A 15,154-nucleotide genomic window follows, 5' to 3' on the forward strand; every position below is an offset into this window, starting at 1 on the left:
AAAGATATATTTCATGTTGCTTAGATTTCCACCATTTTATTTGCCGTTTCCCTCCTCTACTCTACTTGAGGGATAGTTTAGATCAGGCATATCCAAAGCCGGTCCTGGAGGGTCCCTCCTTCAGCTCAGGTAATTTCCATTGATGGTTGATCAACAGGCTTTTGCTGAACTGCAATAATCAGAATCAGCTGCGCAGAAGCAGGGAAACGTCTAAAACCTGCAGGACAGCGACACTTTAGGACCGACTTTAAACATGCCTGGTTTAGATAATTACCTACTTTTTTTGTTTGTGTCCAATTTGCTACAGATCCTGGATGAGGATTAGGGATTATATTCCCAATGCGCTGTCTGACCAAACTAATGAGTCGTGTCAGGAGGCACAGTGCTCTAAAACTATAATGTTTCTGTTCATTTAAGAAATTCCTTCTAAAACACACATCCTCTTTTTCACATTGAAAATATCTATAAAATCTCCCAAATTAATTATTACTACAATAATGTCTTTAACTGACTGATTCATGCATTCAGGTGCATAAAAAAAACTCAGTGGTTAAAACTGTTGTAAGCAAAGAAAACTGATAAAACATGAAACATATCATAAATTATTACTTTATTATCCTTTGGTTTTTATCAGACAACATCGGAAACTCAACGTTTTTTATCCCGATAACGAGTCATGGTGAGTTTGCAGATGAAAAGTGACGCTGCAGTATTTTTAAACGCTCGCACGTTGTTGGATCAGTTTTATCATGATTAAATAGTGTTACTGAGGATTATATAATATATTTTTTGTATTTATTGATTAGTTTCTAGGATGTTAATCATTATCAGTGGGTTGATTCTATTGTTTAAGAGATAAAATTAACACCAGACAGACTCATAGCAGCAAGGAAATCAGCTTTTTACCCTCAGATTTACATTTTTATTCTCCATCTTGATGGTAGCATTATTATGCCAAAACCCAACAGCTCTGCAACACAGATTAGATCAGTTGAAGCATCCACACTATCTTTTTATACAGGTTAATAAATGTCTAACGCTGTATGTTAATCTTCTGCTGCAGAGGGTTCACTAAGTCTGCAGTGCTATAGGAGAGGGATGATATGAGGTGTGAGGGTGACGGTTTGCATGTTTGGAACCTCTTCATGCTAAAAGTCACATGTAGAGCACATAAAACAGGAGATTAGACCACTTACCTGCTTTCCTCCAGGCACCGTTAAAGTGTCCTTATCAGACCATAAAGAGGAGTGAAAAAGCATACATCTCCCTAAAGGTCTGTTGTTTTTTACCACATTCCAAACCACTGAACCTAAGATGGTTTTAAAAAGTGATTTCCAGCAGATAACAAAGGTTATTAGATCAACCTGTCTCGAAGAAAAACGGTACATGTCCTCTTTGAACTGTCGTGCATTGTAGGGGGATACATTTTTTTCCAATACCATTAATTGCAATACATTGATAAAATTGATATATTATTATTTTCATAGTAATATAGCTCTGGAAAATCTAACAAGGTGTTTTTGCTCTGCTGCAGCTTTTGCAGAGCAGGTAAAAATGATAGAAATTGACCCAGAATTATCCGCAGCACTTAAAACTGGTTTCAATCGGTTTGACTGATGTTATAATAAGCGTTATTGAAATCGGCCTTACAAATCCTCCATCAGTCGATCTGTTGTCTTCACCAACCTCTTGTAAGATCAGACATTTTTCAGATGGAAAAGATGCATCGAATGTCTTCTTAGGTCAATAAACTCTTCTGAAAATTTTTGCTAATATTCTCTAAAGCAAAGTTAAATCCCACTAATATGACAGTTATAGTTTTAGGTAAAGATAATGATCCACTGATTATTCTTTGCTGACCAAACTTTCCCTTTAATGGGGAATTAAGAAGAAACATTATTTTATTTCTTTGATCATTCATGCAGGTGTCATGATTTTATCAAAAGCTTGGACCCACATGCAGAGCAACCAATACAGAGAAACAAGGGAAAAATTCAGGTTTATTAGGAAGCTTGTGGAGATTCCAGCGTTGCTCTGAACACTGCTCAACCGGAACTGAAAGGTGAGGGGAAGACACTGCGGTTAGTTCAGGTTCAGTGGGAAAATTGATTCTCGAACTTGAAGAGGAGAAAAGGTTTGCAGACTCACGTTTCCAGAAAAGTGGTTGACTCCTTGACTCCAGTCGGTGTGGGGTGTTCCTGTGTTTGTCTCATTCGGTGGAGGGCGGACAAGGTTTACCCAGAATGCGGTTGTTTGTAGGAGAACGGAGAAACTGACTGCCACTCAGATATCCTGCGGTCATTGAACGGACTGTGGTGCAGATGAATCCCTTGCTCAGTGTGAAACTCAAACGATCCCTTGGAGGAAAGTGGATCCACACCTCCAGTTTAAATTAGCAGCTCAGTTTGAAGCTCAGTAGATCCTTCCAGGGAGAGAAGGTCCTAAAAATCCAGTTTGAAGGATGACTTCCTGCCAAGAGGCAAAGAAAAAATAGCAAGATTAAAATTCAGGTTGACAAAAACTCAGTTTGACTCAGCAAACTCAGCTTGGATAGAGTACCCAAAACTGGCAAACACTCTGGCGTTGAGGTAGTGGCAGTCAGCAGCTTAAGAACGCTCCATTAACGAGGAAACCCTTAGTAGGTGTGTGAGGAGGTAAATCAAGGACCAGGTGCCGCCTGGTGGAGGAAGGAAGACAAACTCACAAAACACAAACCACACAGACAGGAGTCCTAACAGCAGGTTGTTGAGTATCCGTATGTGTGTTACACATGCATGTTAAAAAAAATAAGCAGAAACATCTATAGGCAGGCTGAGACTGGGAACGTTTTTCAGCCAAAGCATTTTTACATCTACGGTGGTTATTAACAAGGACGCCACAGTGACTGCTGCTGCGTAACGTCCATATTCACCACGTCAGCAGGGTTGCCGGAAATCACTGACTCATGTTTCCCAACACAAAAAATGTTTATAAACCGGCTGGATATCTGAAATCTCGCCCAATTAGAAACAAAGTCTATTGATATCTAAGGCCTTAAATTAAAGAAAAAACCTTTTTAACCCATAGACGGCCGTCCTGAACTGCCAGACTGGGAAACATCCCAACCTGGCAACAATGGACGCAAGACGGGAAACGTCTCCAAGGGATCATTTGAGTTTCACACTGAGCAAGGGATTCATCTGCACCACAGTCCGTTCAAGTACCGCAGGAAATCTGAGTGGCACAAAATGCAAGCTCAGAGGAGACCGTGCTTTTTCTGTGGCAGCTCCTAAGCTGTGGAATGATCTGCCTCTGAGCAGAAGACAGGCCTCTTCTCTCGCTGTTTTTAAGTCCCTTCTTAAGACTCATCTTTTTTCCTTGGCTTTTGGCACAATTTGAGAGGTTTTACTTTGTTTTATTCTTTTTGTATACTAATATGTATTATACACTCGTTTTTTCTCTATTTTATAATTTTATCGTATTTTATGATTGTGTACAGCACTTTGGTCCTGTTCGGTGTATAAAGTGCTTCATAAATAAAGTTGGTATGGTATGGTATGGTAGCCTTTAGATGCAAAACCACATCATGCACCGCAACATATTTTTGCAAAATATTCAAACATAAATTTGCCAAATATAAGAGGAACATCGTAGTTAGGTTTAAAGAAAGCATTTTAGTTTGTTGCAAGGATTTTAGAGTTTGAAGAAAAAGAAAATGACACCATATGCCAAAGTCACAAGGATGACAAGGAAGAGCTATATATATATACCTGCATGCATCATTTAGGGAGTTAACATTCTTCTGCTCCTTCAGTTATTTACTGTCACAGGTAGGAACTTTCAACCGTGTTGGAGCCGCTATGATTGAAGGAGGGTCGGCCCACCAGGAAAATGCTCGCTATCGCAGATTATCGGTCTGAGCCTGGTCTGTAGGTATAAACCAGCTGCTTGCATCAGTCGGTGTGTGACATCACATTATTAAAGGTGAGGCACTGCTGCCCTAAAAGCCGCACCTCAACCCTTCTACCAACTATTCAAACAGACCATAGCTATGTTACCATCAATTATGACACAACTATTTAAAACAATTAATTTCTCTTATCACTGTTAGTACTTTACTTGTCATCATGACACAACTCCCGCCTCCCCCTTGCTTTAAACAACTAGAGGGAGGGGGGGGGAAATCCTTTCTTCTGCCTCTAAAGGAGCAATTTAACTGTAGAAACAATGTGAAAACTTTCTGCAGTTCTGAAAATGTTACTTTATTCAACATTTATATTTTTTGATAGCCGTTGCCAGTTCAAACCACACACTGAGTTTAGCTGCTTTATTGGACCTGATATAGAGCATTAATTCCGTTATCAGAAGGGAAGTGTTGGATAATAAAAGTCTCATTAGAGATAATAAAGCTGTTGTTTGTGCAAGATGCTTTCCATAACCCTCTGGTGCTGCATTAATTTGGTTCTGATACCTAATTTTCTCTTTTAAAAGAGCTTCTGCTCTAAAATAGTATATACAGGGGCGGATTTAGCAAATGTGGGGCCCTAGGCAAAGACAGGCAGGGGCCCCTCTGAATTGAGAAGGCAACACATAAAAAAACAAACATTCTCCAGATAGAGAAATGTTAATAGAATAGACATCCATTATCTGTTCTAGGTTGTGTCCCTCTCTTCTTGTCCCTTTTCTTCTTGTTTTCCTCTCTATGTTTTGTACTCAGCTGACTTTTCATGCTGTCTCTAAAGGAATGAAAGATTTTTTCCAAGCACTAAGCTCACTTAGCTGATTGCTCCTTCCTGTGTTTCCAAAAAGGCCAAAGTAAATAACCCAGTCCTTCTTTTCACTGTAGACAAGCCATGATCTGCTTATCTGTTCTCCATTTTTCATTTGGATGAAATAATAGCTGCATGAATCATGACAGCAGACAAGATAGAGGAGAGCAGGAGGCGGGGTTACCAATCTACTCGCTCTGGAGAGCAGAGTTCGCTGCTTTTAGATGTTGTCTCCAAAGTCTCCAGTAGCAGAAAAAAGTCTCTAGATTTGGCGCTAGGAGCTTTTTAGAAATCAAAGTGCTAGAGGGGTCTGAAAAGTGGCTAAATATAGCGACTAAAGCGCTAAGTTGGCAACACTGCTCTTTGCATGGTTTGTTTTCAAATGGTTTGCTGCTGTCTGTTTGGACCTTTCTGAACATGTGCAGCAAATGGACTGATCCAATATGGTGGACACTGAAGGGGGGGGCTGAGACACACTTAATATTATCAGCGTTCTGATGGCGTTTTAGCTTAATGATTTTTTTTTTTTTATTAAAAACATAATTAATGCACTGCAAAAACAATCTGAAATTAGGTAAAAATGTCTTAAATCAAGTGTATTTAGCCTTAATTTGAGCAGGTAAATAAGATAGTTTGCCAATGTAATGAGTATTTTCACACTTAAAATAAGTTAATTAGATAATATGCACTTGAAATAAGACAATGCTATTGATTTTTCTTAATTCAAATGTAAATCGTCTTGTTCCATTGGCAAAGTGTTTCATTTACCTCCTCAACTTAGGATAAAATGCACTAATTTTAAGAAAAAATTACTTATTTAGATTTACATTTTTTGCAGTGTGTGTACAAATAAGGAAGAGTTTTATCGGGCCCCCAGGAACTTGGGGCCCTAGGCAACTGCCTAGTATTGCCTAATGGTAAATCCCCAGCCGAGTGCATATTGGCATCATGTATACCCATTTTCTAACAGAAGTTAATTCTGTTAAGTATAGCAAATGTACTTAGTTACTTGAAAGTACTAGAATTTAATACTTCTTCAGATTAAATTGGGATATTCTTATGTTCACATATACTTTAATATGACATTACATGGTCATAACAAAGAGTCAAGTATGCAGCTAGTATATTCATCTTTATAGTACTAGTGTACAGATGTGTCAAGTAACAAAGTATAAATACTTCCTTATTTTACTACAGTAGAAATGAAGACTATCAATACTTTTCTGGAGTAATTCTTTTTTTGGAAAGCTTTTTTTACTTCTAGTCCCTAAATTTTAAAAATAAACTCATTATTTTTGTTTCATTATAAGTTTTATGGCCTGTTGGTATTTGAAAAAATAACAGTTTTTCAAGATGATGCAAAATTAAATGTGACGCTGTTACCATTAGTTATAAAGCTAAGAAAATGAATTCTAAGCAAGTTGTAAAAAATGTTCCTTTAATGGATTAAAGATCCTGTAACTTCTATAAAGTGTTGTTAAACATCAGCATTTTTACTTCAACTGGACAAATAAACATTTATACTTTTGACACCTCCGCCAGTGTAAAAGGTAAACACTTGCAGTTCATATTTTAGTTTATTAAGGAATATTTAAGTTATACTTCAATTAAATACTACAGGTATTCTTTTCTCATTCCATATGTTGATGGAGATATTTTAAGGAGCAGAACTTTGTGGCAGAAAAAAAGTTGAAATCAAAGGTACAAATTAACTTGAGTAAAAATAATAGTATCTTAGTATCAATTTTTTTATATTACAACTTCTACCAGTATACTCTACTATACTTTTCTTAAGAATATAAAGTAAAATTAACCTTAACACAAATGAAAATACTAAAAAATAGTATAAATAAAGTACATTGAATAAAATGGCTACTTTTGGCGAAGTGGTAAAGTGGTTAAATGAAAAACTAAATAAACTAAATCTAATGTTGTAACTGAAGCCGACCTTTGACCCTCATTGTTGCGTTAAATCAAGACCGGTTGGGTCATTTTGACCCAGTAGTGGATTTTCTCAGAAGTAATTATGTTTTTTTTTTTCTTTAACAGCAGCTTACTGCACATGAAAACATATAGGTCTGCATTGTCTTGATTTATTGGCCATAAATGAGCACAGAGTTCAAACTGGTAAACAGTGGCATCATTTTTCCTGCAAATATTAAATATTAATCAGTTCTGTGTAATTTATCACTCATTATGTCACATGACCAACGTTTTTTTGGTGATTTTCAGAACTGCCTTCTGAAAAATCCCAATCGGACCATTGAGATTTATTAGTGCTTCTCATATCTGACGGGAAATTTCCAATCCAAACTTTGCGTTATCTCTGTCAGATTAAAACTGATAAATAGTGTGACTTTTATTCCTGATATCAGATGAGGAAATTCAGCCTTGGCTTGTTTGATGGATCTTTCTGATTAAACTCACGTTTCCTAAGCAGAGCGCTGTGAGAGATGTTTCCTCTGCTTAATTCAGAGCTGAAACCTAAATGAGGTCATTCACACGGTGTGATGTTTACATTCCACCCAAATGAAGGGATTCTGACCATTCTCAGCACTTTGACTGCATCAACTTTATCTCTACTGTTCTGCTTGTTACAAGTTTGGCTTTTTCATCATAAAATAAAAGGATTACAGCTAATGCTTTGGTCTTTCCTCATCAGAACAAATCCCAGCAGCGAACACTTAGATCTGCCCCCTCCTATAACTGCTACTTTTATTTCTATTTCGCAATAGCTAGAATGTTCTGTCCTGTCTACGTCCTCCTCTGCACTAAAAGTTGCGCTTCACGTCTATCAGTGGGAACAATGGTCAAGGGTAAGGCAGGTGTCCGGCAGCTGGGTGAACCAGGGACTTCATCATAATTGCTGTTAATAATTACAGTCGTGATAAGAGGTTGAGGTGGCATTTATTGATGGCAGAAGCGTCTGTGGTCACAGTTGATCCTCAGGTGTTGGAACAGGAGCAGCAGAGCGTGGAAGCTCACATCTGATACCAGGTATGTGAAATAAGCCCTTATTTAACAGATTTAATCCTAAAAAATAAAGAAATAATGTACTGCTTAATGTTTTTGGGACATTTTTGACATTATTTATATCTTTTAAATTTAATATTTGCTCTTGCTTAACAGATTTAAACCTTAAAATGAATTTAGTTTCCATTTTCTTACTGTTCCTGACTTAAACTAAAGCTTCCATAAAAATAAAGTATTATTTAGTTGACAAACTAAAATTTAAAAATTAAATTTTAGGGGGTAATTAAATCTAATTCGATGTAAATTTAGTCATATTCTATTTAATCTTTTTTACTTAAAAACAAATGATGCTCTTTCATATAATATTCTACATAATTTCATTTTATTGCCTATATTCATCATTAATTTACCAAAGTGAATCTGTAACTAAAAGGACTCCAATATACCAATTTGCGGCAGCATCATAACTTCAACGCAGGGCCGGCCACAGGATTTGGGACAAAGGGCACTTGGAGGCCCCCCTAAAAAACAGTGACTCGCTTTTGAATGTTTAAAGTTTTTTCTATGAAAAAGTAAGAAAAAAAATTGCATGTTGAAATTGTTTGTTGAACTTTTACATAAAAAATAAATGCATTGATGCATTTTTATTCAATTACATCTGTTTTTGCTCAGTTTTTATTATTATTATTAAAGCAATTTTATTAATAGTTTTTAATTTGTTCTCATACTTCTGATTTTTATTACAAATAAACTGCACACTAGTTTGTTTTATTACAATGCATGCAGATAGAGGCCTGTAAGCAGCTTCTCAAATGCTGCAATGAAATGCAAAGAAATATAGGGGCCCCAGTGTGTAATTCTGCTCAGGGCCTCATGGAGGCTTGGGCCGGCTCTGCTCCTCCTAAATCAAAAGTTGCTGTAAAAAATGAGCTCCGCTTCCATCTCCAAGCAGTCCCTCAGACTCGGAGCTAAAACAGGACCTGTCAAAGCCGGACAGAGAGGAGCATCGCCTGGCTTCTGTGTTCTGTTTGAGTCTGAGGATCTGGAGCTTTGAAAAGTGACGTTCAAAGGTGGCACGCGTTTCTCCTCCTAACCCCTAATGTGATTATCCCACCTCAGAGTCACATAGAGAAGGAGCAGCCGTCCCCCAGGCAGCAGAGATGATGCGAACAGGAGCTAGGCAGTACGTGGTGGCCAGGCCGCTGTACTCGGAGGACTCCTTCAACGAGAAGCACAACAAGGTCTACAGACACCGCAAGACCATGCTGGACCACGTCAGGCAGTACTTCAGGTGAGCTCTAAGGTCCTATCACTAGTGCAACTCTGATATTACACCACAGTGTCAAATGTGCCACAAAATGACACTTTTTTTATGCATGAAAGCAAGAAAATAAAAGGCTAATCCTGCTTTGTGGCGTTTAGGTTGATGAAAAAGGCAAAAAAATAGATTCCATAAGGAAAAAAAAGATGAGAAAAATAGCAGTGGGAAAAAAAAAGGCCCCATCTCCATTCCTGATTGGATGTCAGCAACAAGCCATTGATGACATCATACAAGCTTATATGTGAAAGGGATATATTCAATTTGATCCAAATGCAGGGTTGGAAACTAACAAAGTACATTTACTTGATTACTGTACTTTAGTAGTTTTGCTGAGTATCTTTATATTACTTGAGTACTTTTTTTTATTTTTTTATAACTTTAACCATTTCCAGGAAGCTGTTAGTTCCTTCTTCCTTTGGTTCAGCTCAGCTTTTTAATCCTCTGTTGCTGTTTTTCATCCATCATGGCGGATAGCAGCCTTTAGGACTGAATCTAGACGCCACTGATCTACAGATTTAATGACGTTCCACAGATGAGAGAAGCTCAGAGCAGATATTATTAGAATTTTATGATTTTATTAAGGCGTTAATTGTTGCCAGGTGGCCAAGTTTTTCCGTAGGATGAGTCTTAGAGCAGAGTTATAGTTTCTTTGTGGTCAGAGATTCAACCTTTAACCTCTATTCCTCATTGAACATGTGAGGAGAATCAAGACTCTCCTGTTTTCTATTTGATCTCTTTATAAATAAAAATAATAAGATATATGTCCTTATTTTTTGTTGTATTTCTATGCAGAAGTTCTTTCCAGGTGGTGTAGAATCTATAGCAGGTGGTTCTATGCACCAGTACACCAGGAGGTTTCTGAAAGTTACAGGTTCTTTGAAATTACTCTGAAAATTAGACAGAAATTAACTCATAGTAGAAAATTTTATTTGTACTTTTGAATAGTTAAGTTTCCAAAGTGAGTACTTCAATACTTTAACTTGAAACGACGGTTTTATGTCTGTCTTTTAGCCGAAGTTGCTGCATCTCGTAGCTTTACTCACAGTTTGTGTTATTTTCTAACCTAATCTGGTTAGAAAATATCTGGATAAAAGAGTTGAATTCATGAGAGTTTTATCGAAGTCATGGAAAAACTCTGTAACCTCCCAAAACCAAACCAGCAGCTTTTACTGTCGTTTTGTTGAACATTTATCTCTGGTTTTTACAGTTTAAACTGGGGTCTGTGTTCAGGTCAGGTTTTATTGTGTTTAAGTCCTAAAACCCCTGAAGATCTGCACTCATGTACCTTTTAACTTTGTTTGACTTCTAAAAAGCACTTCAGGTTTTCTTTCTCACCGTCTTTATATCCAATCAGGCTTTACAGTCTTTCCTGACATCAGTTTTTAAATGTAGGAAAAGTAAATATTGAGGCTTGAAGCCAAATATCAGGAGTCAGACGTTTTTCAGAAAGTCAGTTTAGTTTGGATTTCTACCTGAATAGTTTAAAGATCAAATTTACAAAACATATTTTAATCCAGAATGAATTCTCTGACCTCATTTTGGGGATTAATGTTTACTTTTTTAATTTTTTCTACCACCTACACTGGAAAGACAACCTAGAAATAAGTAAAAATTTCTTAAATTTAGTGTATTTACCCTTAATTTGAGCAGGTAAATGAGACAGTTTGCCAATGGAATGAGTATTTTTACTCTTAAAACAATATAATTAGATAAAATGCACTTGAAATAAAACAATGCAATTGAGTTTTCTTATTTTAAGTATAAATGTTCTTGATCCATTGGCAAAATGTCTCTTTTACCTCCTCAATCCAAGAACAAAGGCACTTATTATAAGATAAAATTACTTTTTCCCAGTGTAATAATAGTAAACTGCAAAACATCTAAATCTAAATAAGTCATTGATTCTTAAAATAAGTGCATTTTTTTCTTGAATTGAGGAAATAAATGAGACACTTTGCTAATGGCAGACGACAATTTACATTTAAAATAATAAAAAAGAACTGCAGTCTCTTGCATATTATCTAATTATCTTATTTTGAGGGTAAAAATGCAGATTCCATTGGCAGATCATCCTATTTTCCTAATCAAATTAAGGGTAAATACACCTAATTTAAGACACTTTTACTACTTTTCAGAATATTTTTCGCAGCGTATGTCTTTTTTTTCACTTTCACAATTTAATTACACAATTTTCATGTTTCCTAAACTGTTTATTTCAGCTTTCTCTGGGATTTTTGTTCAAACCCCGTGTTATATTTTATGTATATTTATTATAAACTCTCCAACAAAATGTATTCCTGCTTCATATTGTTCGTAATTAAGTAGATTTACAACATTTTCATTTAACACTGCAAATATGATCTAGAAATGAATAAAATGTTCTTAAATTAAGTGTATTTACTCTTAATTTAAGCAGGTAAATAAGATGACCTGCCAATGGAATGAGTATTTTTTACCTTTAAAAGAAGATAATTAGATAATATGCACTTTTTAAAAGGACAATAAAAGTATTTTACACTGAAAAATTGAAATCTAAATAAGTAACTTTTTCTTAAAATAAGTGCATTTGTTCTTGAATTGAGCAGCTAAGTGAGATGCTTTGCTAATGGAACAAGAAAATTTACATTTAAAATAAGGAAAAAAAACTGCATTGTCTTATTTTAAGCACATTTTATCTAATTATCCTATTTTAAGTGTAAAAATACTCGTTCCATTGGCAAATTATCTTATTTACCAACTCAAATTAAGATTAAATACACTTCATTTAAGACATTTTTGCAGTGTAAATGTAAATTGTCTTTTTTTCCATTGTTAAAGTGTCCCACTTATCTCTTCAATCAAGAAAACATGACTTAGATTCAGATTTTTTTTGCAGTTTAAGCAATAAAGGAAAGCAGAAATGTATTCCTTGGTGCAGCAATTAGGTGTTTACAGAAACCGAATCACCTACCTGAACTCACCAGGTGCCCCAGAGGCTCCAAAACTAAGAGAAAATAGACCATCTGGTCTGATTCATTGAAAAAATACAAATTTTTAGGACTAAAATTCAAACATGTGCAACATGGTGCCTCGTACGGTGGTGGCAGTATTATGCTACGGGGATGTTTTTCTGCCATAGAACCTGGAAAACTAGTATGCATCCATATTAAAATATAGAGGGCGTTTATTTAAGAACATCTGCTGCAGACTCAGACGCTGATATAATAATAAAAAAGCAGAGGGAGTGACTGTCTGTTTATTGTTTATTGATCTGGCTTCAGCTGCGACGCCAAACGCGCCAAGAACGCAGCGCTGTCTCTCCTGCCAGTCATCGGCTGGATGAAGATCTACAAAGTCAAAGAGTGGCTGCTCAGCGACGTCGTGTCTGGGATCAGCACTGGACTGGTGGCTGTTCTGCAAGGTACGACTCAACAAGCACAAACCATGGTCCAGATGCAGGCTCTTCCTACTGATTAACCCAGAATGCATTGCTGATAGCGATTCCTTTGATCATTAATTTTCTTGTGAAGTCAAAGGTAGAATTTAGGAATTGTACTCAGGCGTGACCCCCCCCACAGACACACACAAAGCAAACATACCCAGAAGTGCTTTAGTCAATGTTCAGCCTCCCGCTCATCCCCGTATGTCTGCATCAGCAGCCGTTGCTCCTGATCTAAGGAATGTTGATGATGCCGCGCTGACGTCACGCTTCGCCTGCTGTAACTCAGCCGTTTGTCTCTTTTTCCTGGAGGTATCGACAGTGTTGTAAACACCAGCTGTTCCCACCACTGGTAACCAGTTTCTGCCAAGGGCAGAAAAATGGTGAAAGAAAATCAGCTTTTTCCAACTTTTTAGGGTCAAACTCAAGCTTTCAGGGTTACGCTCTGAGGTGAGGTGGATCATTTATGGGATTTATTGCGATGATAGCGGGAAGGAATCAACTCGATTGCTGCATTGTACACTGCAAAAAATCTAAATCTAGATAAGTAATTTTTTTTCTTAAAATAAGTGCATTTGGTCTTGAATTGAGGAGGTAAAAGAGACATTCTGCCAATGGAACAAGACAATTTACACTTAAAATAAGAAAACACAATTGCATTGTCTTATTTCAAGTGCATGTTATCTAATTATCTTATTTTAAGAGTAAAAATGCTAATTCCATTGGCAAACTATCTCATTTACCTACTCAAATTAGGAGTGAATACACTTAATTTAGGAAATTTTTACTTATTTCTAGATCGTTTTTGCATTGTAGGTTTTTACACTGCAAAAAAGGAAAATCTATACAAGTGTAATAAACTTGAATTAAGCATTTTGGTCTTATTACACTTGTTTTTCAATGTATTTTCTTAGTAAGACTAAATATTCTTAAGATTATTTGACTTGTTTTAAGAAAATTCATTTTTTTAATCCTAACTAGATAATACAACTAATTCTGAGCAACTTTTTTTCTTAAAATAGCTCACATTGCGGACTGAGTCGCGTTAACATTTAGATTGTGAGCACATTTTTACTTGTTTCAAGACAATAAGACGATCTATATTAACCTGTTTTAAGAACTGACCCCATCTCATTAAGATATCCCAGCTAATCAAATCTGATTGCATTCAAATTGATCGGGTCATTCATGATTTAGCTTTGAGATTCTGAACCTTAGCAGTGGTTCACTTAATTCTGTGACACTTCTGCTAAAATATTAATAAAAAAACGTTTTGAAGTTTTTTTCAAGTGTATTTTTCCCATACACTACTCTTAAATAATGAAATTGTTTCTAGCTAAGAAAAACAGACTAGTTTTAAAGCCTTTAAATGAACTGGTATCAAGTACATTTGCCTTGTTTTTAAGCCTGTTCTATGCTTGTTTTGAGCAATAATTGGTTAGAGGACGTTTATTTCTAAGCAATAATGACGAATAAATGAGAATAAATTGCTTAAAATAAGAGAAAAAATCTTAACAAGTAAAAGAAAAAATAGATTTTTCTACTTTCTACTACTACTTTTTTGGATGCTTACTACTTGTTTTAAGAAATCTTACCAAGTCTCATTTGCTTGCTGCACTGGCAGATTATTTAGCTCGAAATAAGCAATAATTCACTTAAAACACTATATTTTTTTATTTTTTAAAAGGCATTTTTTGTTGTGTAGAAGCTGAAATCTGAGTCCACCCCCTCTGTTTAACGTTCCAATGACGCAGTTGAGTTGATCCCTTTTTGCTTTCATCGTTATCACTTTACTTTGACCAGAACACCTCACCTATTCAGCCAGCCCCAACAATTCCCTTTAACGACCCCCCTTTCAGAGACATAGACAGGTGTGGGGCATTGCAGGCTAACAAAGAAGCCAAACGACCCCCATTCCAAAGGGGGGGACCCGTTCATCCGTTTCTATTTGCATGTTTTCTAAACTAAAGACAGGCTTTGTTGGGCTGCTGGATAAAACCTGGAACTAAACGCTATTTCTGACATTTTTAACTGAAAAAGTTTCCAGGATGGAAGAGAAACGTCTTCAAACTTGGAAACAAAATCCACTGGATTGATTTTAACTTTTTTGGAATCACTATGACATGGTTGACTGAGAATCTTCACCAGCATAGATCGTTTCTTATTGACCATCTTTATTTTCTGAGGTTAAATCATCATTTTTTCCCTTATCGGTATTTCATTGTTTTGCATATTAATGTTTTATTTCCTATTGATTTTACTGGGTTTCATTTGCCTCCTCTAGCTTTGTCTTTGACCGTTTTATTCTCAGCTGTTTTTTAAGTTGTCAATGAGCTAACTGGCTTTGAATGAAAGAAATGACCAATATGCCGCGGGTCCGTGACCATGTCTTGTTCTCTGTGGATTTCAGGTCTGGCCTACTGCCTGCTGGCCTCCCTGCCTCCATGGTATGGACTCTTCGCTGCCTTCTTTCCAGTCGTTATCTACTTTTTCTTGGGCACCTCCAGGCACATCTCAGTAGGTAAGGCCGGCATGCAGTGCAGGTTGTGGCTGTGCTTCATCCTCTGAACAATGCCTTGCCTTCTGGAAGTTGACCATCAGAAGTTCTAACTTGCAGTATACAGGAATATCTCTTTCTTTCTGAGTTATTTCCAATTCTATTCAGTTTATTTCTATGGAGCCAATTCACATCAT

At 36.4% G+C, this 15,154-nt stretch overlaps 1 protein-coding gene across 1 annotated transcript in view; it reads left to right on the forward strand.

Annotated features, from left to right (window-relative positions):
- The first annotated feature begins 8,881 nt into the window (after positions 1 to 8,881).
- The window catches only part of slc26a3 (solute carrier family 26 (anion exchanger), member 3), a 36,905-nt gene continuing 30,632 nt past the window's right edge, over positions 8,882 to 15,154 (forward strand). Inside the window, exons 1-3 of the mRNA XM_015400136.1 lie at positions 8,882 to 9,012; positions 12,303 to 12,442; positions 14,871 to 14,981. Of these exons, the coding sequence (XP_015255622.1) occupies positions 8,882 to 9,012; positions 12,303 to 12,442; positions 14,871 to 14,981 (382 nt within the window). The remainder of the gene's footprint in view (positions 9,013 to 12,302; positions 12,443 to 14,870; positions 14,982 to 15,154) is intronic.

The sequence above is a fragment of the Cyprinodon variegatus genome, unplaced genomic scaffold, assembly GCF_000732505.1.
Source record: "Cyprinodon variegatus isolate N-32 unplaced genomic scaffold, C_variegatus-1.0 Scaffold1076, whole genome shotgun sequence".
Classification (NCBI taxonomy): domain Eukaryota; kingdom Metazoa; phylum Chordata; class Actinopteri; order Cyprinodontiformes; family Cyprinodontidae; genus Cyprinodon; species Cyprinodon variegatus.